General features: G+C 39.1%; 1 protein-coding gene across 1 annotated transcript in view; it reads right to left on the bottom strand.

Annotated features, from left to right (window-relative positions):
- LOC126188807 (zwei Ig domain protein zig-8-like) overlaps positions 1 to 27516 on the bottom strand; it is a 475470-nt gene that overhangs the window by 116685 nt on the left and 331269 nt on the right. The window contains exon 4 of the mRNA XM_049930420.1: positions 3654 to 3781. Within this exon, the coding sequence (XP_049786377.1) occupies positions 3654 to 3781 (128 nt within the window). The remainder of the gene's footprint in view (positions 1 to 3653; positions 3782 to 27516) is intronic.

Raw genomic sequence — 27516 nt, 5'->3', positions numbered from 1 at the left:
TTTACACAGCCTGTGGACTGTAGACCCTACTTTTAGATGTAAATTTCAGCTTGGTAGTCTGCCTACACACGTTCCTGAGAAAAAAGTTTTTCACAGACGGACAGACTGACGGACAGCAAAGTGACCCTATAATGGATCTGTTTTTACAGACTGAGGAACGGAACCCCAAAAATTAATCACAAATAAGAAAGCGATGATGATTTATACTTACCGTAGCTTGTTTCCGAACTTCGCTTACATCAAGACCGATTTGAAAAGTGATAAACGTGAACAACGTTCATAAAATTAAATGCGTCGGATAAAAACTTATTGCATATAGTTTACAGAAACAAATATCCGCTTTTGAAAAAAGTATCGTACAAGACAATATCGTTCCCCAATGCCAAATATTTGTGTCAGTCATTGTTTGCAATAATGAACATCATAAAACCAAAAAAACTTGTCTTCACTTACAGCTGAACTGTTGATGATCGCTTATGAGCAGGAATATCGTCAAACACTATAAACTAGAAATAATGAAAAATTAAATTGTGTCAAAAATCTCCTTGAGTTGGAGACGCAAATTTCTTATAGGGAATAATTTTACCGAGCTAACTGACGTATGTATTATTAAATAAATATTGTGCTCTCGAACACTTTTACATTAATTTAATATGCGACAATGACTTACCTCTATGAAGTTTACAGGTTATCACCAAGGATGTCTACGTATTAAACAAATACGGATACTAAATCATTATTCCAGTATCGCTGATGAATCATGCACCCTCAGCTATTATGCTACTCCCACTACAACCTCACTGTCATCTTCAAGGCCTTTCTACTTCGGTGTTACTTCAAATATAGAGGCAAACTAGATCCCACCATTGAAGATGTGAACGTCATATATGTAGTAAACAGTCTTCATGGACTTGCCGCCGGATCGGGCGGCAAACCCGCGAAGACTATTTACAACACATCCGCCCGGATAGCTTGAAGAGTCACGTCATATAGGTACATTAAACGGGTGACACACAACGTTCAACATTTATTGTGCGCCTTCACAATTGGTAGATTGTCACTGACTTTTAGAGAAGCATTTTTGTCCTCACATGAGATATGTGCGCAGTGTATTTTGTGTGTGTGTGTGTGTGCGTGCGTGTGTGTGTGTGTGTGTGTGTGTGTGTGTGTCTTTTTCATTTTGGACCTGTAATATTATTGGGAATTCCGTAGTATGAAAGCTGTGAGTTCCCTTGGAAAGGCATTCACCTAACTGTATATTAAGTGATCAACTTATGAGATGAGACCTATTCTTTGAAAGAAATTAGTTTTATATAATTTACGTAACTGTAAAGATGTGCATCTAGCGCGGACGCTAATACATCGATTGCGCAGTCAAAGAAACATTTTAACAGAAGCTGAACTGACGTTCCGTTCGATGTAAATAAAAGAAGACAGTAAAAAACTTTTGTAGGTCTTCAGATTTTATTGTACTTCTGCTTGTAATGTGAAAACGTAAAGAAGGTCGACTTTAAGCAATAAAAGTGAGCGGTCTTGTCAGCGTGCAGACAACATTATTAATTAATAAAATTCAAGTAATTTATGTTCGAAACTGTAAATCGGCAAGTTATTGTTATGAAGGTGTTGAACAGTGCAAGAATTGTCTTTAACGAAGGAGAAACGTAATGACTGTAATTTGTGACAAAAACGTGAACCAAGGAGATAGTACAGGGCAGGCTGAAATCTGATCGCACCATACAGTTTTACCTCCATGTCATATTATTTTTGTAAATATCAAACAGCCTTCACTACAGCAGAGAATACTGCGGCATCCTGGTCGTAGACAGAAGGCCGCTCATTGTCTTCTAAAAAACTCATAGCTGCACCATTTATTAATGATTTCATTTAAAATGCCATTTTTTTATTGTTCATTGTTAAAGGCCCCTTAGGTGATTGTAAATTTCATACTGATTACGTAAAGAAATCCGGGTTGTTCTTTTATAAATAATAGAAACGTTTGCGTAATCAAAAACTAGCCTCTTTCTGACAACGACCAGGAGCCGACCAGAAGACGGACGTCGTCGACCGCTTTCGTGTTTCCTGTGGCAAAGCTGTGCCAAACTGGGAACACGACATTCTAGTATGAAACACAATAAATATATATAATTATCAGATTAAAATTGAAAAAAAATTCAAATATATTTAACGTAATTTTTTTTTATCATACTAGAGACCACACATCTGTACTATGGCCAGAACAGACGAGTTGGACTGAATAATACTAATCTCATTATAGAAACACCACTTTTATGGGTTTTCTTTTTCTATATGCAAAGCGATGAAGCCAGTCATTTTTCTTTTTTTTTTTCCTTCTTGTTCAGAGCTCTTTAGATCGTTCTTCGAAATCTTTTATCCAAGGTTCTCGATCTTTCCACAAACTTCTATTCAAAACTTATTTGTCGCACATCCTGCTCCACTTGATTTTTCCATTCTGCACAGCGTCTTCCTCTTTTCCTTTTGTACGGAGGTTGCGTCATAAAATACAGGGTGGCTTTAGGTCGTTTATGGAAACTGTCGTAAAGCTAAACCGATATTAATGGTTATATGGTTAGTTTTGTGTAGCTCATAAATGGCAGATCGGAAGAGCATAAGATTAATTATACTATACGTGAAACGATAGTATTATAAAGATATCGTGGACCTAACTACGCAGCGAAAGAGAGTCTTGAATGGAAGCACCGTATGTCCTACAATCTTGGTCAGCAGCAAGTTCTACCAGGTCGTTAAGTGATGGTGGCATAGTTTTCCGAATATTATCAACAATGAACAACAAATTCTCCCAGGTGGTTGCTTGCTGAGACACCTGAAAAAGTCACCCTCTATAGCCGCAAGTGGTTTCAGAAGCTCTTTCGTGAAAATAATTAGCTGCGATGTCAGTAATAGTCTAAGACACTGACCAAAAACAATAAAGTGAGGGTAATTAACCTCGGCTAATGGTCTCTACAGTCTGCTGAGTAACAACGTGCTTTTCCAGACCGGAGGCATTGAATGTCGGCGGGCTGAAGATGATGGACGCCACATGAAACCCGTCATTTCTTTAGAAACAAACGTGACTGCATAGAATCGTTAATTAATTTAAAAACAAGGAATCGTTGTGGTTCGCAGCTTGAAAAAAAGAGACATCTCTTGTAACACATGGTTATGAAAGTTAAGTGACGCTGGCGACCTTACTATAGTTCACTTTATGGGGTAAGTCGAAAGCGAAATTGTCGCTGGAGTAATTGACTGTGTAGTGCGGCGTGTGAGTAGTGACTGAAGGTGTTATTCGAGGTAGAATACGAGCTGGGAAAAGTAGCTCCTGTAGTACGCGCATTCTGAACTTAAAATGTGATTGATGACGCTAGTAAACAGTGTAAGTGTATGATGTAAGTTGAGATCCAAATGGTAGTAGGATTACTTAACTGTACAATACCATCTGTGAGTGGCGACTGAAGGGAGGGTGTTATTCCAGGAATCGTGCGAGACAGTAACAACAGCAGGATATGTACTTACATCTCAAGCACTTTGTGGTCCTACGTGTTTGGGTGTGAAAGCACACTCTACGAGCATACAGTTCCAGTAACTACATATCGTGAATAGCGCGGCACCTGGTCCACGCTAGGACACACACTCACCTGTGTGTTGTGCGTCCAGACGATGGCCGGTGGCGGCTCCGGACTGTGCTTGACAATGCACGTCAGGTTGATGGTGCTGCCCTTGTAGATGTACATGTCCGGCTCGCCCACGATCGTCGTCACGGGCTCTGCACACAGGAAGGTCAATCAGCGGCGCCACTCGCACTTAATAACATATAAAATGTTACCATAGCTGCCACTCTGCTCGTGACTTCCTGTAAAACAAATCTGGCGTCAGTACGTGCGTGCTAACCTAGATTTTTTAATATTTCGTTTGGGATAATGTTAGTAAACAGTGTCAATATGTCACCAGTTGGTAGATTAATCTAAGTACCATAGATTTTTGCTACGCATTTTCTTGACAGAAAATCCTAGGAAGTTCTGGTCTCACGTAAAATCAGTAAGTGGCTCGAAACAGCATATCCAGGTACTCCAGGATGATGATGCCATTAAAACAGAGGATGACACGCGTAAAGCTGAAATACTAAACAGCTTTTTCCAAAGCTGTTTCACAGAGGAAGACCGCACTGCAGTTCTTTCTCTAAATCCTCGCGTAAACGAGAGAATGGCTGACATCGAAATAAGTGTCCCAGGAATAGAAAAGCAACTGGAATCACTCAACAGAGGAAAGTCCACTGGACCTGACGGGATACCAATTCGATTCTACACAGAGTACGCGAAAGAACTTGCCCCCCTTCTAACAGCCGTGTCCCGCAAGCCTCTAGAGGAGTGGAAGGTTCCAAATGATTGGAAAAGAGCACAGGTAGTCCCAGTCTTCAAGAAGGGTCATCGAGCAGATACGCAAAACTAAAGACCTATATCTCTGACGTCGATCTGTTGTAGAATTTTAGAACATGTTTTTTGCTCGAGTATCATGTTGTTTTTGGAAACCCAGAATCTACTCTGTAGGAATCAACATGGATTCCGGAAACAGCGATCGTGAGAGACCCAACTCGCTTTATTTGTTCATGAGACCCATAAAATATTAGATACAGGCTCCCAGGTAGATGCTATTTTCCTTGACTTCCGGAAGGCGTTCGATACAGCTCCGCACTGTCGCCTGATAAACAAAGTAAGAGGCTACGGAATATCAGACCAGCTGTGTGGCTGGATTGAAGAGTTTTTAGCAAACAGAACACAGCATGTTGTTATCAATGGAGAGAGGTCTACAGACGTTAAAGTAACCTCTGGCGTGCCACAAGTTTGTATTATGGGACCATTACTTTTCACAATATATATAAATGACCTAGTAGATAGCGTCGGAGGTTCCATGCGGCTTTTCGCGGATGATGCTGTAGTATACAGAGAAGTTGCAGCATTAGAAAATTGTAGCGAAATGCAGGAAGATCTGCAGCGGATAGGCACTTGGTGCAGGGAGTGGCAACTGACCCTTAACAGAGACAAATGTAATGTATTGCGAATACATAGAAAGAAGGATCCTTTATTGTATGATTACATGATAGCGGAACAAACACTGGTAGCAATTACTTCTGTAAAATATCTGGGAGTATGCGTCCGGAAAGATTTGATGTGGAATGATCATATAAAATTAATTGTTTGTAAGGCGGGTACCAGGTTGCGATTCATTGGGAGAGTCGTTAGAAAATGTAGTCCATCAACAAAGGAGTTGGCTTACAAAACACTCGTTCGACCTATACTTGAGTATTGCTCATCAGTGTGGGATCCGTACCAGATCGGGTTGGCGGAAGAGATAGAGAAGATCCAAAGAAGAGCGGTGCGCTTCGTCACAGGGTTATTTGGTAACCGTGATAGCGTTACGGAAATGTTTAGCAAACTCAAGTGGCAGACTCTGCAAGAGAGGCGCTCTGCATGGCGGTGTAGCTTGCTGTCCAGGTTTCGAAAGTGTGCGTTTCTGGATGAGGTATCGAATATATTGCTTCCCCCTCCTTATACCTCCCGAGGAGATCACGAATGTAAAATTAGAGAGATTCGAGCGCGTACGGAGGCTTTCAGAAAGTCGTTCTTCCCGCGAACCATACGCGACTGGAACAGAAAAGGGAGGTAATTATAGTGGCACGTAAAGTGCCCTCCGCCACACACCGTTGGGTGGCTTGCGGGGTATAAATGTAGATGTAGATGTAGATGTAGGTGTGGTATTCCCCAGGCTTTCCACGACTTTGCCATTAGATGAAATGTGGACTCCAAAGCATGGCGGAGTTTGACTTTTTCGACATACACGCAGAGATTGGCAAAGCTATAAGTGAGAAAAAGTCCTAGGTAGAACTGGCTACTGAGGTACTAGCATTTATATTTCTTGTCTGACACTAACCCAGTGAGCTATTTAGCGGCAGAATATTACATCAGAACAAATATTTTTACCTCATATCATTTTTTCTTATGAGGAGTATTTAAACCGGTAGAGGAAGATTTTTCTGGTGGCAAATTAATTAAACCTACAAACACTTTTCCATTTTTTTATGATCGAGAGACAACACATTAATACAATCCAATTTCAATTACAGTAGATTTTCAAAAATGCCTCCATTGACACGTAAACAAAGGTTACACCATCGGATCATGTTGTCCCTGACACGGGCAAAAAACCCCAGGAGTATCCTGAATTGTTCATGCTGCTGCTACTATCCGGGAAACCAGAACCTCTTCTGATGCTACAGGAGTTGCGTAAACGAGGTTGAGCATCACTCCCCACACAAAAAATGTCCAGAGGGGACGTATCTGGGGATCGAGCAGGCCACAGTACAGGACCGCTTCTGCCAATCCACGTTTCTGGGAACCGTCGGTCCAGGAATCGACGCACACAACGACTAAAATGTGCCAGCGCCCCGTGATGTTGGAACCACATGCGTTGTCTTGTAGGGAGCAAGATGTCTTCCAGCAATTCTGGCAATGCTCTGGCGAAAAAATTGTAATAGTTCATATCATTTAATGGCCTAGGTAGCAGATATGATCCAATTAAACAGTCCCCAACAACACCGACCCACAAATTAATGAAGAATTGCACTTGATGAGCGCTAGTAACTGTGGCATGTGGGTTATCCTCACTCCAAACACGCCCGAACGTTGCTTCATCGGTAAACAACACAGAGGATTGAAATGTAGGATGCATTTCACACTGTTCCAGGTACCACAGCTAAAACTGTGGTCTGGGTGGATAATCAACTGGTTCCAGGTTGTGGACACGCTGTAAGTGAAATGTATGTAAAAATTTCTCTCGAAGGACTGTTCTTACATTCGTCTGCTCGTCCCCATGTTACGTGCAATTGCACGAGTGCTGACTGAAGGATCCCACTCCACATGCTGCAAGGCAGCTTCATCAAATTGCAGCGTTCTTACCGTGCGACGGCGTCCCTGTCCTGGTAATCTGCTAAATGACCCGGTCTCACGTAGACGTTGGTACACAGCATGAAAGTTCGTATGATGCGGGATACGGCGATTAGGATATTGTTGATAAATCCGCTGTGCAGCTCGTCCGTTGTGGTGCGCTACGTAGTACGCACCAACCACATCAGTGTACTCACTACAGGTGTATCGCACGTTTAGTAAACAGAGACAATACACTACTACACTGGTGGACAGCAGTTGCCTACAACTGAAGAGCGTAATACGCCCTCTAACAACTGAAGATTGTAATACGGCCTCTAACAACTGAAGAGCGTAATACGGCCTCCACCGGCTTAAATAATCCTCATACGAAAAAATGACATTAGGGAAAAACATTTATTTTGAAGTCCCCTACAACCTCCCAGAGTTATTCGGTTTACAATTTTGTTTTGTCGGTTTAAATACTTTTCAATCTGTATACGAATATTGAGGGCGCAGGTGTTTGTGTCATAGGTTTGGTGCAACCACTGGGGAACGAGGTCTAAATAATTATTCTTTCTCAAAAAGAATAGTGACACAGGCTGAACCATTTGCAAATTTTAATGCTTAAGGTCCCTGATTCTAACGAGGTAAATATCGGTAATCCTTCCAAACGGTCACTATAACTAAAATTAACAGCCAGCCGCGGTGGCCGAGCGGTTCTAGATGATTCAGTCTGGAACCACGCGGTTGCTACGGTCGCAGGTTCGAATCCTGCCTCGGCCATGGATGTGTGTGATGTCCTTAGGTTAGTTAGGTTTAAGTAGTTCTACATTTAGGGGACTGATGACCTCAGCTGTTTTATCCGATTGTGCTTAGGGCCAGTTGAACCATATTTTAAATTTAACAAATAAATTTCTATGCAGTAGCAAATGGTACAGACATCAGGTACAATTCGCAACACAGTACTCACAACAAATACAGTACACCTTGCAATTAGTTCGCAACGCTACCGACATTCACCCCTGTGATGACTAATTACTAAATCTGTTTATTGTGTATATCAGTATGTTACACTCAGGCCATAAGCAACCTTCTGACTAATAAGGCAACAGGAACAGAGATGATAAAGTGCGAAGGCGAAAAGGTGGTAGATAACATGAACAAGATTGTATGTCAGATATAGACTTACGAGAAGAGTAAAAGTACACGATCATAGTACCAACAGCTCAAAAGGGAACAAGAGGGATACAACAAATTATATTCAAAAATCGGTAGAAAAGGTCGCTACAAGATCTTGTGGAAACTCCTGACGTGAGTAGACGAATGAATAGAAAGTAAAGAGGGAGACTATGAAGCGGGATTTAGGATACAAAGAGGATGCATATAACAGATACTTCCAGTGAATCAACTTATCAACAGGGTCTTACAGAACAAAAAGTTGGTTAGTAACTTCTGTATATTACAGAGAGGCATTGACAGACGGACTGTTGGAATAATCCTGAAGAACGGAGAACTAGACGGAACTACGTGAGAGCTGGTAATAGGAATTCTGACACACACAAATGCAAGGGTAAGATTGAGAGGAGCCCAACCGAAAAAATCAAGGACGATTTCAAAAAGGGATGAGGACAATGTGATCACACAAAGGAAAGCAATAAACGAGAAATTGCGATTACTAAAGATACATCGTGAGAAAAAGGAGTACAACAGCGATAAAGTGACTTTGCTAGCCTTTTCAGATGACATAGTGATAGCGTGACAGAAGAAGGCACAAAGACAGAACTCCACAAACTAAGAAAGTTTGCCAAATTGATCCGACTGAGGATCACCTGCAACAATACGAAGACATTTTGTACCACTGGGAAATGGAAAATAACAGAAAGTACTGTGTAAAAAGTGGAGAAAATGAAATACTTGAGGGAATATGTAACATGAATAAACAGGAGAAATGAGGCAAAGAATGAAGAAAATAAAATGATCCTTATGTGTGATTAGAGATGTACACAATAAAAGATTATATCTACAGAAGCATATATCAAACACTACAAGATAACAGTGCTTAATAAACTACTGTATGAGGCTGCGACGATATCGCTAGGATGATATGGTGCCGAACGACTAGAAAAGAAAGAAAGACATCAGGGAAAATATTGATGCGGTGAGAGATATAAAGACCTCGAGATGATCTCTAACGGAGCATGAATTCATCATCACAAGAAATCACTTTGGAAAGGGTAAAGTCGCTGGCATGTTACCAGCATGAATATGAATAGAATGTCAAACTAAAATAGTGTGGGAAACAATGAGGAGAACAGGAGCAGAGACCGGAAGCAAGAGGCTTATGTAACTGGGGTTAAGGTGGAAGGGAAAGAAAACTGGAGAACCGCAACTGGCAGAGCAAGAGGAAAGGCAGATACGAAGTGGATTGTTGAACTGAAGATCAAAGGGGAAGGGAAAGATACTTGTAGAATCTAGTACACACCGACAAAAATACCACCCTTAAAAGACAGAGAAGGATACAAGAAATGAATAAAGACTCACCAGTGGAGCAGGCAGGAAAGCATCTACGAAAAATCTCGGAAAAAGATTGAGGGGATAGGAGAGAAATGATGAAGAGATTCTGGGAGAAGCATAATCCTTAAAGGAGGTACCCGGAGTTCTACAGAGGCTGTAATGAAAATAAGATGTCAGTATGCTGATGGAAACTCAGTCAAATGTCAGATAAAACCATGTGACGTATGGATTCCCCAAACAGAAGAAAGATAACGCTAATCTGTGTTACATGTTACCCACACATAGAATGGAGAGCCACACATTGTTCTGAAGCGACTCCGTGTGTATCACACCGAGCGAGAACGCAAAAAAAAAAAAAAAAAAAAAAATGGTTCAAATGGCTTTGAGCACTATGGGACTTCACTTCTAAGGTCATCACTCCCCTATAACTTAGAACTACTTAAACCTAACTAACGTAAGGACATCACACGCATCCATGCCCTAGGCAGGATTCGAACCTGCGGTTGTAGCGGTCGCGCGGTTCCAGGCTGTTGCGCCTAGAACCGCTCGGCCACTCCGTCCGGCTGAGAACGCACAACTACTAGCACAAAGGAAACGTATTCGGGAAAATAACGGTTCACTTCCCTGTCTCCTCATCCATAATATGGTCTCCCTAGCTTTCATTAACCCTTAAAGAAGTTCCTCGTCGTGGTCCATCTCTAGCCCCCTCATCAAAGGAGCTTCAAGCCCTCATGTTACTTCCTTGATTCATTACTTCTGTCCTTTCTGAACGAAATCCAAGGACAACAAAATGCGCAATTTAGCATTGTGATTTTTCTGGTCATATCATTAGAGGGGAATGTGCATCAAATATCGCGCAGATTCTGCTTTTAGATAGAGTAGAGGAGTCGGATCGGACGGCCAACCGGTCAGAAGTTGCAACAACGGGCGCTCCAACACAGAGATGAGGAAGTTGGGTTACAATCTCAAGTGAACGCATCAAGAGAGAGCGTTCGCGCGTGGTAAAAACGGAGGATTGCAAACAAATTTCTCATGTTTACTAATAACAGTCTCAAAGTATATTAATAAAGTACGTGCATGCGGAAAGTCTCTTTACCAGCTTTATTATTAACATTACAAAACGAACATTTTGGACTACAACTGACAATTTTATTGCTGAACATCAAACGAAGGTGGCTGTTTGTGGCCAAAGTCGTAAAATTACGTACAATCGTCTTTCATAACATATCAATAACATTGTATACAACGTGCATTTTCCCACTTGATTCCGACAGATGTTAGCACACCCTGCGATGGAAGTGTATGACTATGGCATGATCTTAGGTTCTGACACGTTGGGAGCCTTACTCCATACTATTACTTGGGTTGACGTGCAGCAACCAGACTCACCACAAAAGTAAGGTATGTGCAGGTACTATGTCTTTCTTAGTGTACGACCTACGTCTGAGGGCATGATTATGTTGTTGTATTGTTCCAGTTTTAATTTCTCAGACGCTGAATGTTTCTGCTGTTTTTGTCACCGGTATGGTGACGTTCACCTTAGAAAGCGTGAGCGCCCTATGTTTAAGAGGTGAAGGGATTTTTGTTCCTTTATGTGTCCGATCCATTGTGAGTAATGTGCATATGTCGTGTTGGCTGCATTGGGGCGGTTGTGCTGACGTTCATGCTGCCATTTGTTACTGCCACGTGTTATGTTGTGACATGCTTTATATGTTTCAGACAAGCATTCGCTCCAGACTGACTCGCTTATTTACGCCTTTAATAGGTCGCAGTTACTGTTACAGAGGAGAATCAGAATAATACAAGGTGAGACCCAGTAAAGACTGATTAAGACGTAAAGTATTTTTCTTAACATTCGCCTAAAATAATTATGGCCACTAAAGTCTCGTTGAGGACTTATGTATAATTTGTGTTTTGTTGTCTAGTTACTAAAATCGTCCCACTGTTATGATACGCCATGTGTGTAAGAGTCCAGATCTGGTACGCATATCTGCTAAGTTGGGCGTAGTACACGGAATGTCATAGAGTTAGCCATGTTTAACCTATTAAATTTTATACATATCTGCCCCACAAGGATAGGCTATTTACAGTGAGTTTCAGTTTTACTACTTTCGCTGTATATTATTTTTAATGTGAGGTTGTAGCCTACTCTATGCAAGTGCCTCATCTGCTATTATTTGTCCTCTAGTGTTAATCGTTGTATCATATGTGACACAGTGGGTGCATGTGTTTGCTCTGAATAATTTTGGGAAGGAATAAATTTTACGCTTTTGTCTTGTTACTATTAACGCCTCCCAATCGGGACTTTTTGATCACTCCCTATATATTGCATCAGAAACATTTTCTCTACATTATAGAAATAGACTTTCACCACGCGGCTCATTTTTAAGTATTTTTACAATACAGAGCTGATTATAAGTTTATATCCCACCCATTGAAGCTGACACATTATACACCACAGCATTTTATCAGTTTCATATGTATTACCTCAAATGAATTATTTTTTCTCATAAGGTTATTTTAGCCTAGTAGGATTTTAGATCCTATGAAGTAAACCTGTGCACACTTTTCACTAACATGTATGAATTGTTCTTGCTGAGTAGTGCAGTAGGTTATTTGATTTTTAGCAGCTGTTACAGTTTGTAACAGTTGTATATCATTAGAAGCTGCCCTCTTTTACAGTTTTATTACTAGCATATTCACATAACCATACACAATGTAAACTGGTTCATCAAAATTCAGTGAACGAGTAGTGTAGTAATGACATCTCCTATGCATCCATCTAGGAGCCTGAAGATTGTCATTATATCACCGAATCAGGCTGCAATTGAATAAAACAACACAAGCTGCTGGCGGTGTTGTTGTTGTTGCTACATAAACGTCATAAGCTGTTGCGTAGCACTAACTGTTTCTAAGCTGTAGAGAGTCGATGTCTTGAGAAGAGCGAACAGGTTGTGGTTGTGTGGCTAAGAGTTTGTAAACCTTTCCAGTTGTTGTTATTTTTTGCTGTGAAATGTTAGCACCGTGTATTAACAGTACGCCGAGGCCGCGTTTTGCCACAGTAAAAGTATTTAACTGCGTCGTTGACACATGTAAGTAAAACCTGCCGATCAAGATACACGCCGCATAACTTCACCTGAGAAGTAGTATGTAAGGAGTTTTTAAGGAACAAACGATTAGGCTAGTACGTGATTGCGAGTAATCTTACACAAGGTACATATCTCAGAATTTTGCCGGTACACACCGAAAGTAAGGAGTGAACCAAATTGGGCGTGGGTCGGAATGCACTGGCGATTGCGGATAATGGGGTGAGAGGAACGGGTACCCTAAATCAGATTTGACCTTTGACATTCGAGTTGTCTACACATCGGGTAAAGGCATGACCTCACACGTGACCACTCTCATAAATCACGCTCCTATCCTCACCCACGCCCGCATCCACAACGCTACCCTTTCCCACAATACTCCACCTCCCACCCCTACGTCCGTCTTTCTTGCTATACGTGTGCAATAGAAATTATTGACAGTTGGTAACAATACGGTTAATATTTGTAGCCATTCTACCTCAATCGCTATTTCGACAATGTTTATCATGTAGGCAAGGGGAAATGTTGTTGGAATATAATCTCAAGTAGGCCTAAAATTAGAAGCAATGAATATCCATGTCGGCCAGTCCATATTATTAGTTATATTTTTCTAGAGTAGAACATGACGCATTACCATATCAGCATCTAAAACACTGTTTGGTGAAGTGAAACATTACTAAAAAAATTATGAAAAAATATTGTGATCTTAGCACCTAAAATGGTGTTTGGAGAAGAGAACCATTACTGGAAAACTTCTGAAAGTTTTAGTTGCTAATAGTTCGTTTATTGTACCCACAGTTACTTAAAAACTATGCGATAGCTGTTAATGCAGCTACATTGCGTACAACTTAGTCATCAAACTGCAGCATGTTTTATTTCGAATATAGTGACATACTAGCACAAAACTGTAGTGTATAATAAGTAGAAGTACTGTTTGTACTTTGTGTTGAGTGAGAAACGCTGATGCAGCTGTATAGTTACTTCATTTAAAAAGCCCGACGGGTTTTGCCACGTTAGTTACATCATCAGCTGAAGTCAATTACTAAATGATAGTGGGGCGCAACTGGTATTAAACTTTTTTCCCGATCCTTAGAATTTCACTCAGTTCTAAAACTCATGGTGCAGCCCACTGTAAACTAATGCAAAAGGGAACCAGTGCCGTACGTGGTAGCAGCGCTGTCAGGGGTGTCTTGTCACGTTTCGCACCGCTCCGCCCGTTGGAGGTTCGAGTCCTCCCTTGGGCGTGGGTGTTTGTGTCGTCCTTAGCGTAAGTTAGTTTAAGTTATCTTCAGTAGTGAGTGGGCTTAGGAACCGATGACCACAGCAGCTTGGTCCCATAAGACCTTACCACAAATTTCCAAGGGGAGCCAGTAGCCGGAACCATGTTCTAGTGGATCCGACTGCTGGAGGACAAGGCAGTGCCTAGGCTGACCGCAGACCGTTCTAGGAATCGCGGGAAAAGTTTAATACCAATTGTACTCTAGTATCATGCTGTAGTTGGCTCCGCCTGGTGATATAACTAACGTCACAAAATCGGTCGGTTTTTTTATATTATGTAAACATACAACTGCGGCAGTGTTTTTCACTTAACATGAAGATTTTAAACAGTGGATGTTAGTCAAATAAACTTCATGGTTTCAAAATTTGATATATTTTGATATATGACGCTCACATTGGCACAAGAGTAAATTTCAAAAACTGCTATAAGGCTCCACACTTTACTGTTTCACACTTCATGCCTTCAGAAATAACTTGTGCATAGATAAAAATACTTATTACAAAAAGTTACTGTCACTGCTATGCAGTATCGTTTACCCCTCAAAGATGGAAGGACAGTTTATAACGTCAGTGACACCTCAGAAGTAGAGGACTAAATCGTTTGCCGAGTGTGGACATTGGTTCACATTTGCGGTACATCAATAGTAAGTTCCCCGGAGACATTTTCCTTTACAAATGCAAAATAAAGATTATGAAAGGCATCATAGGTGCCGCTAAATCTTCAGTAAGTCTTTCAAAGTGATCCTATTCTTTTCACACAATCGTTATCCTAAAATTGTATTGTATCATTTTCCACTGCTTCTCGAACTTACCCAAATGCAAATACAGTTCCAGACAGGTCGATTCACTCCATACTTTCGATGCATGCTGAAAACCCTCCCCAAAGAAAATTTACATCGTGTATGCTTCCTCCAAGCAGTTTTTAACGCTCCTTGGAGTCTTAATATGCCGTTATATAGCATAGCGTACCAACACCCACCTTTTCTTAGGTATAGTATATGGCAGAGTCCGCTAGATCCTACGTCATATCGTTATGCCGAACTCCTGTCTCTGATGCGATGCATCATTATGCGCAAAAAGAAGAAGTTTACTTACATATTGTCTACAGGCTTGAAGTCGGCCAACAATCCAAGCATTTTCATACTGTTTTAGATAACGTGGAGACTGTATTGCTGCTGATTATTTTCTCTTATATTTATTTGTTCCATTCATAAAATAACGAAATAACAGTACTTGGTACGCTCTGTACTAATGCAAATGAATTTCAACTTATCGAAATAACATCATCAAAAGAATCTTCCTTTAATGAACCGGAGTATCTCAATTTGTCACAAACGGGCAGGCTAAGACGCAGTTGCGACTCTCCTTTAGACTAGCGACAGGAAGAATAGATTTGCTCATCCTACGTGTTTCTTGTGCCCATGTTTGAAAGTTATAGCAACACCGGCTGCGACCACGTTGACTGGAAGCAGAAATATTTATTCAGTGAGAATCGTTTGCACCTCTGCACCTATGACTTAGGCCTACAACATAGTTACAAATAATATCCAGATGCGCTGACTGCGACTCGCACGTTATAAATAGAGAGTAGGGGAAATTATTTGTGCTGCTCTCCTCTTCAGTAGCTCTTGTAGTTGTTTTGGTTTTTCTGCGTTAAGCGAACAGCAAACTGTAAATCAATTCACCGGATGCAATTCGCTTTTTCAGCATCACCAGATGCTATTAACATTATGAGCAAATAACATACATTTCAATAGTATATGCCTGAAAACAGTTATGCGAATGCATGCTTTCATTATCATCAGCTGCATCACATAATACACAACTAAATAGACCACGTAACAGATATTACAAAAGGTACACATATATAAATAAATTTCACAACCTGTAAATAACAAAGTTTCACATCAGAAAAGCAAATCGTGCAAGGAAATCTTTGGCGATGACTGAAAAATAGGAATGAAAAGCAACGATGAAAATTAATCAAGGAAATTATCGCAGTTTAGTTTTTATTTCAGCTTCTGATAACATGAAAGACGGATCAGTTGTAATAAGAACATGAAACAAGGAATGAAAACTTCTGAGAATTAAAATCTCGATTATGTAATTCTTAAGCTAAACGGTCATTCATTCTACAGAAACCATACAGACGGAGTGTATTGTCTACTCTTAATGCCTGCAGTATAAGTATTGGTGATGCTTTCTCAACAAAAGACAAAAGCGCCTCATGAATAAATTTTTCAGTTCTCTTACAACAGCAAGAAAAGATTACCCTAGGTAATCCATGAACTGTGTAGTACTTTGTAGTTGCCACAATTTGGTCATAGTTTCTTTCTTGTTTGTTTCACACAGGCGACGCCTCCAAGCTATTACAACATTCACATGAAAATTCTAGAAATGTAACTGTTAACACAGATGAAGATGAATTGAGAGATGTGATACTGCGTGAAGAATTTGTCAGAACATTGAAAGATCTAAGTCGAAACAAGACCCTCAGGAATAGACAACATTCCATTGGAACGACTGATAACCTTGGGAGAGCCAGCCATGACAAAATTCTTCCATCTGGTGAGCAAGATGTATAAGACAGGCAAAATACCCTCAGACTTCAAGAAGAATATAATAATTCCAATCACAAATAAAACAGGTACTGACAACTGTAAAAATTACCGAACTGTCAATTTAAAAAGTTACGGTTGCAAAATACTAACGCGAATTCTTTACAGACGGATGGCAACACTAGAGGAATTCGACCTCAGGGAAGATCAGTTTGGATTCCGTAGAAATGTTGGAACAGGCGAGGCAATACTGACCCTATGACTTATCCTAAAGTATAGATAAAGGAAAGGCAAACCTACGTCTCTAGCATTTGTAGACTGAGAGAAAGATTTTGACAAATGTTGACTGGTATACTCTCATTCAAATTCTGAGGGTGGCAGGAGAAAAATATAGGGAGCGAAGGGCAATTTACAGTTTGTACAGAAACCAGATGGTAGTTGTAAGAGTCGAGATGCACGAAAGAAAAATTTGGTGTAGGAATTAAAACCCAGGGAAAAGAAATAATAACTTTGACGATTGCCACCGACATTCTAATTATGTCAGAGACAGCAAAGGATCTGGAAGAGCAGCTGAACGGAATAGACAGTGCCTTGATAGGAGAATATAAGACGAACATCAACAAAAGCAAAACGAGGATAATGGAATGAATTAAATCAGGTGATGCTGAGGGAATTAGATTAGGAAATGAGACACTTAAAGTAGTAAAGGAGTTTTGCTATTTGGGGAGCAAAATAACTGATGATGGTCGAAGTAGAGAGGATATAAAATGTAGACTGGCAATTGCAAGGAAAGCGTTTCTGAAGAAGAAAAATTGGTTAACATCGAGTATAGATTTAAATGTCAGGAAGTCTTTTCTGAAAGTATTAGTATGGAGTGTAGCCATGTATGTATGTGAAACATGGATGATAACTAGTTTAGAGAGGAAGAGAATAGAAGATTTCGAAATGTGATGCTACAGAAAAATGCTGAAGATTAGATGGGTAGATCACGTAACTAATGAGGAGGTAGTGAATACAACTGGGGAGCAGAGGAATTTGCGACACATCTTAACTAAAAGAAGGGATCGGTTGGTAGGACACATTCTGAGGCATCAAGCGATCACCAGTTTAGTACTGGATGGAAGCGGGCGAGGGCCAGAGGTGAATACGCTAAGTAGATTCAGAAGGATGTAGGTTACAGTAATTATTAGGAGATGAAGAGGCTTCCACAGGAAGTGTAGCATGGATAGCTGCATCAAACCAGTCTCTGGACTGAAGACCACAACAACAATTGTTAAAACAGACTGCCATGTTAAATATTACGGCGCTTGTGGGCGAACCTGACTTGGTGCACAAAGGTATTTGTCATTTCGTTTCGTCTTAGAGATTATTGGAAAGGCTTGACGATGCTTTTAGGTAAAATCGGTTGTCATTACATCACGTAGTCTCCGGATACAACTGCTCATTCGCTCTTACTTAACATATATGTTGAGGGTCTCATAATTAGGGCAAAACCAGTCAGACAAATACACTTGGACACTAGACACCTCACTCTCTACATCACCGTCGAATTACTCGAAAAGTTGAAGATTGGTATAGTAACGACTTAATATGAAATGTGGTTCATGAAATAAATTAAACATTTCGAGATCAGGCCAAAATCATTACTTCAGCAAGTATTGAAGTTTTGAAATCGTCTACACACAGGTAAAAAAGGCCAAACACTGGTCACTGAATACCTCCTCCAGTCAATTTCAACATTCAATTTGAGAACTCGAGATCGTGGTTGGAATGGTCCGCCACCCAACACTATCGTCATCACACTCCTGGTGCAATTCAGCATGCGATCTTACTAAGCAACGCAATTATACCACTACTGTCTTAATGTCCAACACTCCTTTCGCGTAGACTGTATGGCCTGTCGAGATTGTTGTTTTCTGTTATTATTTAATCTAATTTTTATGTTACTCACAAACTGGAATACCTTCTAAGTTTTTCACGCTAATTAAGGCCATACATGCATGATCCTTTCCAAATATACTTCTGATCAAAAAGAGATTCTGGTAGCTGGACTGCCAAGTCTTTGTCAATCATGAGTTTTCGGTTTTTGTGTAGATATTTCCGTAGCAACTTTAATCCGCTAACAAATTTTTCTTTATATCTAACAGAGAAAATACTATTCTCATAAACCCAACTTTAAAATTTTTCTTAATGTAACGAAATATTTTTTTTTTTCATTTTCGTCTTCTATTGCACCCCTTTTCCGGGTTCAATTTCCAGTAACATTGACACACGCATTTATTTTCTACCCGCGAGGTCAAATGCCAATTGTTATAGATCTAGCATTAAAACCCCTCCAGTAGTTCCTTAGTAATTACTTCTTTTCCAAAAAAGCTTTCACTCACTATTTTCATCCCTTAGTAGTTTAAATTACAAGAATTATGAAAGACCTATTTATTTTTGTTACTGAGATACCAAATACCAGGTTTCGTAGCTCTAGTCTCAAAATTCCGTTAATAGCAACATACTTTCAAAAAGCCTTTCATCCCCTTTTTCACCCCCGAATGAGTGAAAATTTGGACAATCCCTTCTTAAACGATGCCCACCCTGTAAGATCCACTCCCTCTCCGAACTTCAAGTTTCCATCCTTAGCGGTTTGGGCTGGGCGATGACTACTCAGTAAGGCTGTCTGACTATTTCATCCCCTTAGGAGTTGAGTTTTTAAAGACAGTGTCATGCGTATGTTTTATTTGTAACAGGGAAGTCAAACCCAAAAGAACAAAGACTTAGCTTCAAAAATTCCAGGATAATGTAATATTTTCTTTAAAACTTCTATCCGCCGTTTCACCATCACAGGGGTTGCATTTTCAAAAACATGAAACACGTACTTTTTTTAACTCAGAAGCCACATTTAAAGTTTCATAGGTTTAACTTCAAAATGCTTTCGTAATAAAATATTTCCATAAAAAATCTCGTTCCCTATGTCACCTTTACAGAGTTCAATTTTCAAATACGCGTAAACACGTATTGTTTTTCCTTGTAACCAAGAAATCAAATACCATTGTTCATAGGTGTAGCATTAATAATACTTTAGTAGTACTTTAATAATGACATATTTTCGAGAAAAGCTTTCAGCACTATTTTACTCCCATGCGGTTAAATATCCAAAAATGCTGAAACATATTTCTTTATTATTGACCAAGAAATCAAATACCAGTTTTCGTAGGCCTACCTTGTAAACAGGCTTAATAACGTCAGTTCTCAAATAACACTTCATCCCATCTTTCATCCCATTAGGGTTAGTCAGTAAGGACATTGGCTTTTATATATGTAGAGAAGACTGGAAAAAAATTATTCGGACTAGGGTCAACATCGAAATTGTTTAGATATGACCCGACAGGGCAGTCTCGGTTTGAAATGCAACAGAAGGATAAGAAAGTCATCAATTCTATACCACTGTCAGTTCTGTAACAGGATGATTAGTTTGACATTCGTGCTACTGAACCAGAAAAATACACCGCTTGCAGTCTCCACATATGTCCAACCAGCGTGCCTAACGAACGGAACCTACCGTAGGCCGTTGTCTGTTACAGTCTAATCTTCACTTGGTGGAAGTATGGTGAATATCTAGAAACACATAGTTTACCTTCGGTGCCAATGCTCAAGAGTTTACGATAACACGACAGTCTAAATTTTAATGCTGTTTCATGTTTGCACACAGAGCATTAAACCAAGCGGCAGCGTATATGTCTAACAGCACAATTTCGAGTTTCCGTGTTCCATGTTCAGTCCAGTCGTATGTTGTTTTCTTATTCCTTTTGCAGTCACGGTGTATGTAAAATCAAGGAAATCATAATATTTAGGAGGATGAGAATTGCAGGGAAATTACTGATAACAGAATTACGTATTTCAGATCTTACTAAGAGTACAGTATATAGTCACTAATATTATATAACACTTCATAATAAACAGGAACAAGAAATTAAAAACGTGTAAATCCGGTAATTCACTGTTTACGTTGTTATTTTACCATCATATTTCGAGAGAGCCATTGCATCCCTCAGGGTGATGCAGATCACAAAAACATTCAAGGCATAAAAACTCAGAGCACCACGAGGAACGCATAATGGTACATATGCCACAGTCATGATCCTTTAGTGCTGATAATATTAAGTAAAACAACCTCGTTAACAGCACTAGATACTTCGCACTCTCATATCAAATTATTTTCTCGTAATCTGGAATCTGAAACTGATTAAGCATCCAAGCATATATTTTATTAATATCATCATTTCTGCCTGTGATTTCCGTTTGTTGTGCAATGAGAACAGACAGATCTGTAATGGGCAAACGTAATTCTTCACCTACCAGTGGAAGTATACGTCGCAGGGTGGACAGGAGGACAGAACGGCGTACACTTTGCGGAATTGCCTTTCATGAAAGTGTCGACGTTCCGATTTTATCGACAACCAGACCTTCATATAAGGAGGTTAGCTTTGCTTATCCCATGACTCAATAATGTACAGAAACGGCACCATTTTACGTAAAGTCACAGATCTTTGTCCAATAAATGATGATAGTTTTCTTTATTTCGGTTGGCCGACAGCTACTTCTCTCTTCGAAATGATAGGGTACTCTTACGACAGATATAACAAATTCTGTTTGACCCGTACTTACAAAAAAATCAGGGTTTGCTTCAGAAATTATAGAAGAGCTTTGCCATTGAGACAATCTTGTTGTTCCCAATACTTCCTCAAATGTGGTGCTGGTGTATTTTGTGACAACACACTGCCGAATTGTGTTTCCCTCTGAAATAATCGCACCAGCTGTCTTAGGCTTTGTATTCAAAACTTTCCGACAGCAATGAGGCTGCTTACAGCCATTACCCACTGCCGCATTGCCCTTGTACTAACCACATGTCTGTTATTTGTAGCCTCTGTAAATCGATGGGACCATGGTGTTCAAAGGTTACGTATTTGTCTCAACTACCTATCATTAGGTAAAGCTTTGTGAACATAGGTAAAATCTGAACCTGTACTGTACATTATTCACTCCTGCGATGAGTAAAGCAACACTGCTTACATAACTGTGGCATAAGGGCCTTCTAACGTTAGCAGAGGTGTTCTGAATTTTTATGCTGTGAATGTTTTTATGACATACTAACTATTATTCAACCCCCCCCCCCTATCCACCACCCCAAACGCCCTAATCGCAAGTTGTCCCAACGCACGATGCATCAGTATGCTCAATGTTGCTGCCAAGTAGTGCGCCGAGAGGGTCTTGGGCAGTAGTGTACATCGATGCATCATTGTACTGAAGTAGCTGTTCACTGTACAAAGTACACATTAAGCATCAAATAGTGTAGATATATGAAGTAAACATACTGACGAGGGTATAAGCATTGCATTAATTACTCTAAAATATCACGTAGCACATTTCAACCCATAAAAGCATTTCCAAATGTCCGAAAAAGCTGGGAAGTAAAAGCATAAATACTATTTTCAAACGTTCACGTAATATTCTTCAAATCAATAAGTATCTTGTAGTTCACATTTTCTAAAGGAGCCTATGTTCTTCCTCAGCGTTAAAGCTATCTTCATGCCATATTTCATTGTTGTTTGTACAACGGGTTGGCTATGAAAACGTAATGGACAGAGTTACTTGCGCATTTACAATAACACTAGGATTAGAAATTTCATTTATGATATCTTTTTTTCCATGATCCGATTTCCATGAAATAAAGCCTGTACGGAGCCCCAAGTTATCGGCAAGTTACCTCTGAAAACCCTATGAAAGAGACTATTCATCTAGAAATTTTGGAAATTAGCGTATTCAAACAGACAGTTAAAATGGGTTGAGACAAAAATATAAATCAAGATACCTTTTTCCCTTGCTATGCGATTTTGATGAAATAAAATCTGTATCGCGCTCCAAGCTATAATCAAGTTATCTGCGAAACCTCATGAAAATTTGTCTTGCAATTTTAGAGATTAGTGTGTTTAAACGAACAAAGAGAGATACAAGGAAATTTTAGGAAATATGTAAATCATGACATTTTTATTCGTTATAAGCTCAGAATATTGCACATAAAGTGCCAATACATGTATAGGTAGGTATAGAAAAATTGATGAGTCTGGGCTTGCATAAGATGGGTATTCTCCTGTTTTTATTTATAATGATGCATATTGAGAAGGTCTACAGTATTCAAAATATATATGTATTGTTTGGGTACTTCATACAATAACTGTGAAGTCTTTCGCACTCTATCATTGTTTTAGAAGGTGATTCTTAACATCATTATTTAGACCTGATATTTAATGGCTTTGCATATGGAATGTCAAAGTATGCAAAGAGTTCTGACATTTTTAAATATAGATGAGTGTAATTATGAGTTTTGAATGACAATGAACTTTGCCTTATACATTGAATGCACAACTACCAATCTCATGATTGCATAAAAGTATATGTATTATACAATTTTAAATAAAAAATTAAAGTTCTATAGTTTGTCCATGCAGTTGGCAGGTCGCCACCAACGTAGTGCTGCTAGTCAAACTTCAGCCCGTAGGTCTAGGGCATGAACACAATCAAGAATAACAATAAAGCAAAAAATATTAGCCTACATGAGTAATATAAACCTGAAAGGGAAACATGCAACAGACGGCTAGTTGTGTTTTGTAACATAAGCAGAGAAGATGTATTGCTCCCAGATCACTTACCACTGAGGATGCAATTGATGCCATGCATCTGACAACCGAACTGCATTACAAACACTCTGAACCGCACGAAAATGTGCAAAGAATACGAGTATAAATCGCTCGTCCACAGTATGAGCTACTTCCAAACAAAATGCTGCGTCTAATCACGAAAGACATTTGAAAGAATCCCATTCAACGTCAAAGAGTTGAACTTCAGGAAAACAGAGAACAAAATATCGAGACAATAGAACAAAAAAGGAAGAACGTTACGTTCAAATTGTTGTCACTGTAGACACCAAAACATTTCGAAACTTTTGATACGTACTTCTGTAGACAAGAGAAGAGAGAAAGAGCATTAATTTTGTAAGACTACAGCATCAAGAACCACTGGTAAAGTTACACAATCGTCAATTAATTATCGTATTTCACTCTGTGCTATAGATTCAACATCTGCTCCGCAGTATAAGTTTATGATACAACGTACTTGGTAAAAGTCACGTTCCGACGTTGACATACCAGTATACTGGAAATGTAACTGCTGTGATGTTTGACACTGGACAGTTCAATGCAGAATTGATGATGAATTTGAAAAAGGGGCTTTAATCAAATGTGCACATTGGTGTGTCCCACTTTGCAGTGAAATCCCACACCCATACTCTGAAAACTGAATATCTGTGGAAGACTAAAGAATTGGTTGTTCAGCTAAGGAAAGAATATAGCAATACGTCATGACATTCAAATATGTGAGTACTAGCTGTTATCTGGAATTGCACCCACTTATCTGCAGTTTTGTTATGACGAGCGAATGTCAGGAAGTAAGCTAGGTATGTGCAGTAACGTCAGATGCCCTCATGTGCTTGTCACCCTACGTAAGCATAGCTTGTGAACTGCGCCACCCCCAACCCCCTTCACCCCTTACTTCATCAATGCACAATGGCTAGTCATGCGCAGTGTTGCTGTTGACTGGCATGTTCTGAGGGCATGCACCTACGCATCACGCTATCAAGGGAGCTATGCATTGTACTACTTGTATATTGAGCAATATGGTTAATACTTTTTAGCACATTTTATGTTTATTCAGATAAATAATTCTTCAGTAATGATATAGGCTGCACTATATCTAAGATGATTTGATATCATTTATGTAAACTGTGATGCCTACCTTTATTGAGCAATAATCTTAATTATGATGAAACATGTTCTCTATCTAACTAGATTATTAACTTCACAAATATGAAACACAGTTAATTCATATATGTAAATTCACCCCCCCCCCCCCAAAATCATCTTAATGTAGTGTTCCCCTATATTTTCCGCCAAATTAAAAGTTTTTGTATTCTAAATTTAGTGGTGACATAAAATTTAAGATAAAAATTAAGAAAGATACAGAATGACCAAAATTCAAAGAATTAATAAGAAACATGTTTTAGTTAGTAAATACCATTTGGTTTTTACTCTTAATTAATCATTATTATAGCTAAAAATCAAATTGCATGAACAAGTGTCGTGGTAACGACAATGTGAATATTAATTACACTTACTTTTCATATCTTTGATAATTGGTTAGGATCGACTCAGTTATAGATTGCTGTAGCATTAGTTATTATCATAGATGGCACTAGAATTATGAGAATAAATTATTTTTAGAATATGAGTTATATGGGTCCATTAAAGTTCGCAGTTTAGCACTGATTCAACTGTTTACATAAATTAGACTATGTACATATAAAATGACTCCAGTAAACAGATGTCAGAATTGAGTATATGTCAGAATTGAGTATTAAAACTGAATAAGTGTAGAGTCTGTGTATACTCTAAATTTAAAAGCCAAGAATTCTTGTAAATATGTAAGTATAAAGATGAATAATTCTTAACTATGGTACTGTGACATCTGCCAAGAAATTATGTCCTAGAAATGTGCATATTATTGCCCATAGTAGCACGTTAGTGTCATAGATACAGGCATACGTCCATCTGGGACTGTCATGAAATGAAAGAAATTAACTCCTTGGCACAAAGTGAACAATCTGCTCATTCATTAATATTGGTAACTTTGCTCATACCTTAGCATGAGAGTCCTTCGAGCTATATCTTAAGGAAAATTTAATCATTTTGCGCTGAACGAGACGCGGATAATTATTGCACTTCACAGAACTGGTGTTAACTGCCTCATTATGTACTCTGTTTTTATTCCCCTACCTACACGTTTAAGCTGCACGCGATGTTACACAAGTTGTACGAACATGGGGCTGACATCGTCGCCGCTTGGGACTAACAATCACATTAAACTGTCGTTAAGGGGTATTTGGTTTTTTTAACACTATTCTGTACGTTGGGTTGTAATTCACAAGCAGCTAAGCACTAGCTCAAAGTAAATGGCTGTGGGATCTACGCCACAGGAACTGAAGATTAATTTGTAATAACTGTAACAGAAAATTTCTCCAATGTCAATGCGTCATCACACATCGCGGCGTGTTGACAGACGTCGGCACTCGGTCGTCCAGTGACGTCAATTCCTCATAGTTCTGCGCGTCATCCCAGCACCTTTCCACTGCATGGCTCGCCAACATGAAGGCACATAAATTAGTTTTACAGCAGCGTTGGCTACAAAACTCTGACGCACTGCGCACGCTTTGACACACATTCCTATATGCCTGCACGTAAATAACACACTAGCTACATGCAAAAGTACACTGCATGTAGAAATGTTACTGCAACATTTCAGTACCCGCAAGTCCTTATTAGAAAACAATTACAGTTGCATAAACAGTCACTTCAATTACCTACTATAGTCTGTTACTTAAAATTCATTGTATTTTAAAATATCACCTTTTTTATGACTGAAACACTTAAACAGCCAGTAGCACTGCATGGTCTCTCGTACAATACGATTTTCGGTTCTTTTCTCGTACGATTTCAATCCGTTGTGGTTCTACACCTTTTTGCACATTTTCTGTTCATGTGTAGTTTCAAATAAAAACTTTCCAGCGTTTGCACAGTGAAAAGTATAGCTCTACATTCATATATTCCAATTACATCACCTCGTAATGGAATTGACAGATTAAAACTTTGTAACCTCGTTAACACAATTTCAGAGAGGTCAATGTTGTTTCCAATATGATCCTATATGAAAGGTTTTTTTTGTTTGCAGAATTCGATCACGTACATCCGTCACTTAAGCTGAATTTAATGACAATAATTTCAAAGTATCCAACAGTAACGTATCTTCATACGATTCAAACACAAAAACAAACTTATCACATGCCACAGTTTTCACGAAGTTTTCAACAATTCCTCCAAACGTTTATTCACTTTAAATGATTCTGAAACCACTTCAGTATATCCAGTCTCCTGTCATACCTCAGATTCAGCACAATCACTGCATGACATAATTACGTAGTCACTAATCACTTCTAGTGTCTCAATACTTCCTGCATAAGTTCGGAAATCTGCGTTTTCATGTCTTGAATTTCAGATTTGAATCCATTATGTTTCTTGTAAGCTTCTATTTGGAATTCATTATTCTCCTGACTAACTGTATTAGTAAGAGCTATTCGCACATTATCAACTTCATTACACAATTTTATGCCAGCAGCCTTCATTTTCTTTTGGAAATTTTTGCTTTCCTGGCGATATTTTGCAATTTTTTAACTATATCTTTATTAGACTCTTTAGTTTCCAGATACAAGTTTTCAATTTTTCAAATATTTGTAACAGTAAATCATTGCTAACAATACGTATTAAAGCTTCCTGACTATCTAGTGGTTTGGACTATGCAGTATCGAAATTGAACTAAAAATGGCATGATCTTCTGTTACACAAATCGTCATGTTGTCAAGTCCAAGATCTTGTTCTGTATTAAATGAATATTCAAGTTTTCCTTCACCATTGTCAATATTACTATACAATTGTCTGTGTCAGCCGTTGTAATAATGTTCGCAATAATCACCGTCCATTACAGTTCATGCCTGCACTGGTTTTTCACAAAGGAACTTTTAATTTAAGATAAGGGGTGATCTGTAAATATTCGATTTGGGGCAAGATAACTTCCCAACAAAAATCGCAGACTTTTTTTTTAAATTAAGACTGTTTATCGTGAACAGAGTTACCATTGTCTGATCTGTGAATAGTGTTCGTAAAGTGTAAGGCATATCTGAGTATGACATACAGAGTACACTGTCATAAATGTAATAAACAGAGCGCATTATTATTACAAATGCCGCAGTAAAGGTTAATACAAGTGCTCAGATATAGTTATTAATGAACTCTATATCTTAGTAAGCTGGATAGTTGCATAAGATGCACTGACATGACAAAGTTGAAGCTACTATTTGCAATATATGTTTTGACAAATGTATCCATTCCATATTGCAAATCACAGAGTACATCGCTAATACAAGACCATCGCTAAACGGACACGTGGCGGAAGGTACTAGAGAGCATGTTGACGTTTAGTGCCGCTAAA

The sequence above is a fragment of the Schistocerca cancellata genome, chromosome 5 (genome assembly GCF_023864275.1).
Source record: "Schistocerca cancellata isolate TAMUIC-IGC-003103 chromosome 5, iqSchCanc2.1, whole genome shotgun sequence".
In the NCBI taxonomy this organism is placed as follows: Eukaryota; Metazoa; Arthropoda; class Insecta; order Orthoptera; family Acrididae; genus Schistocerca; species Schistocerca cancellata.
This window is presented reverse-complemented; position numbering and strand designations above follow the sequence as displayed.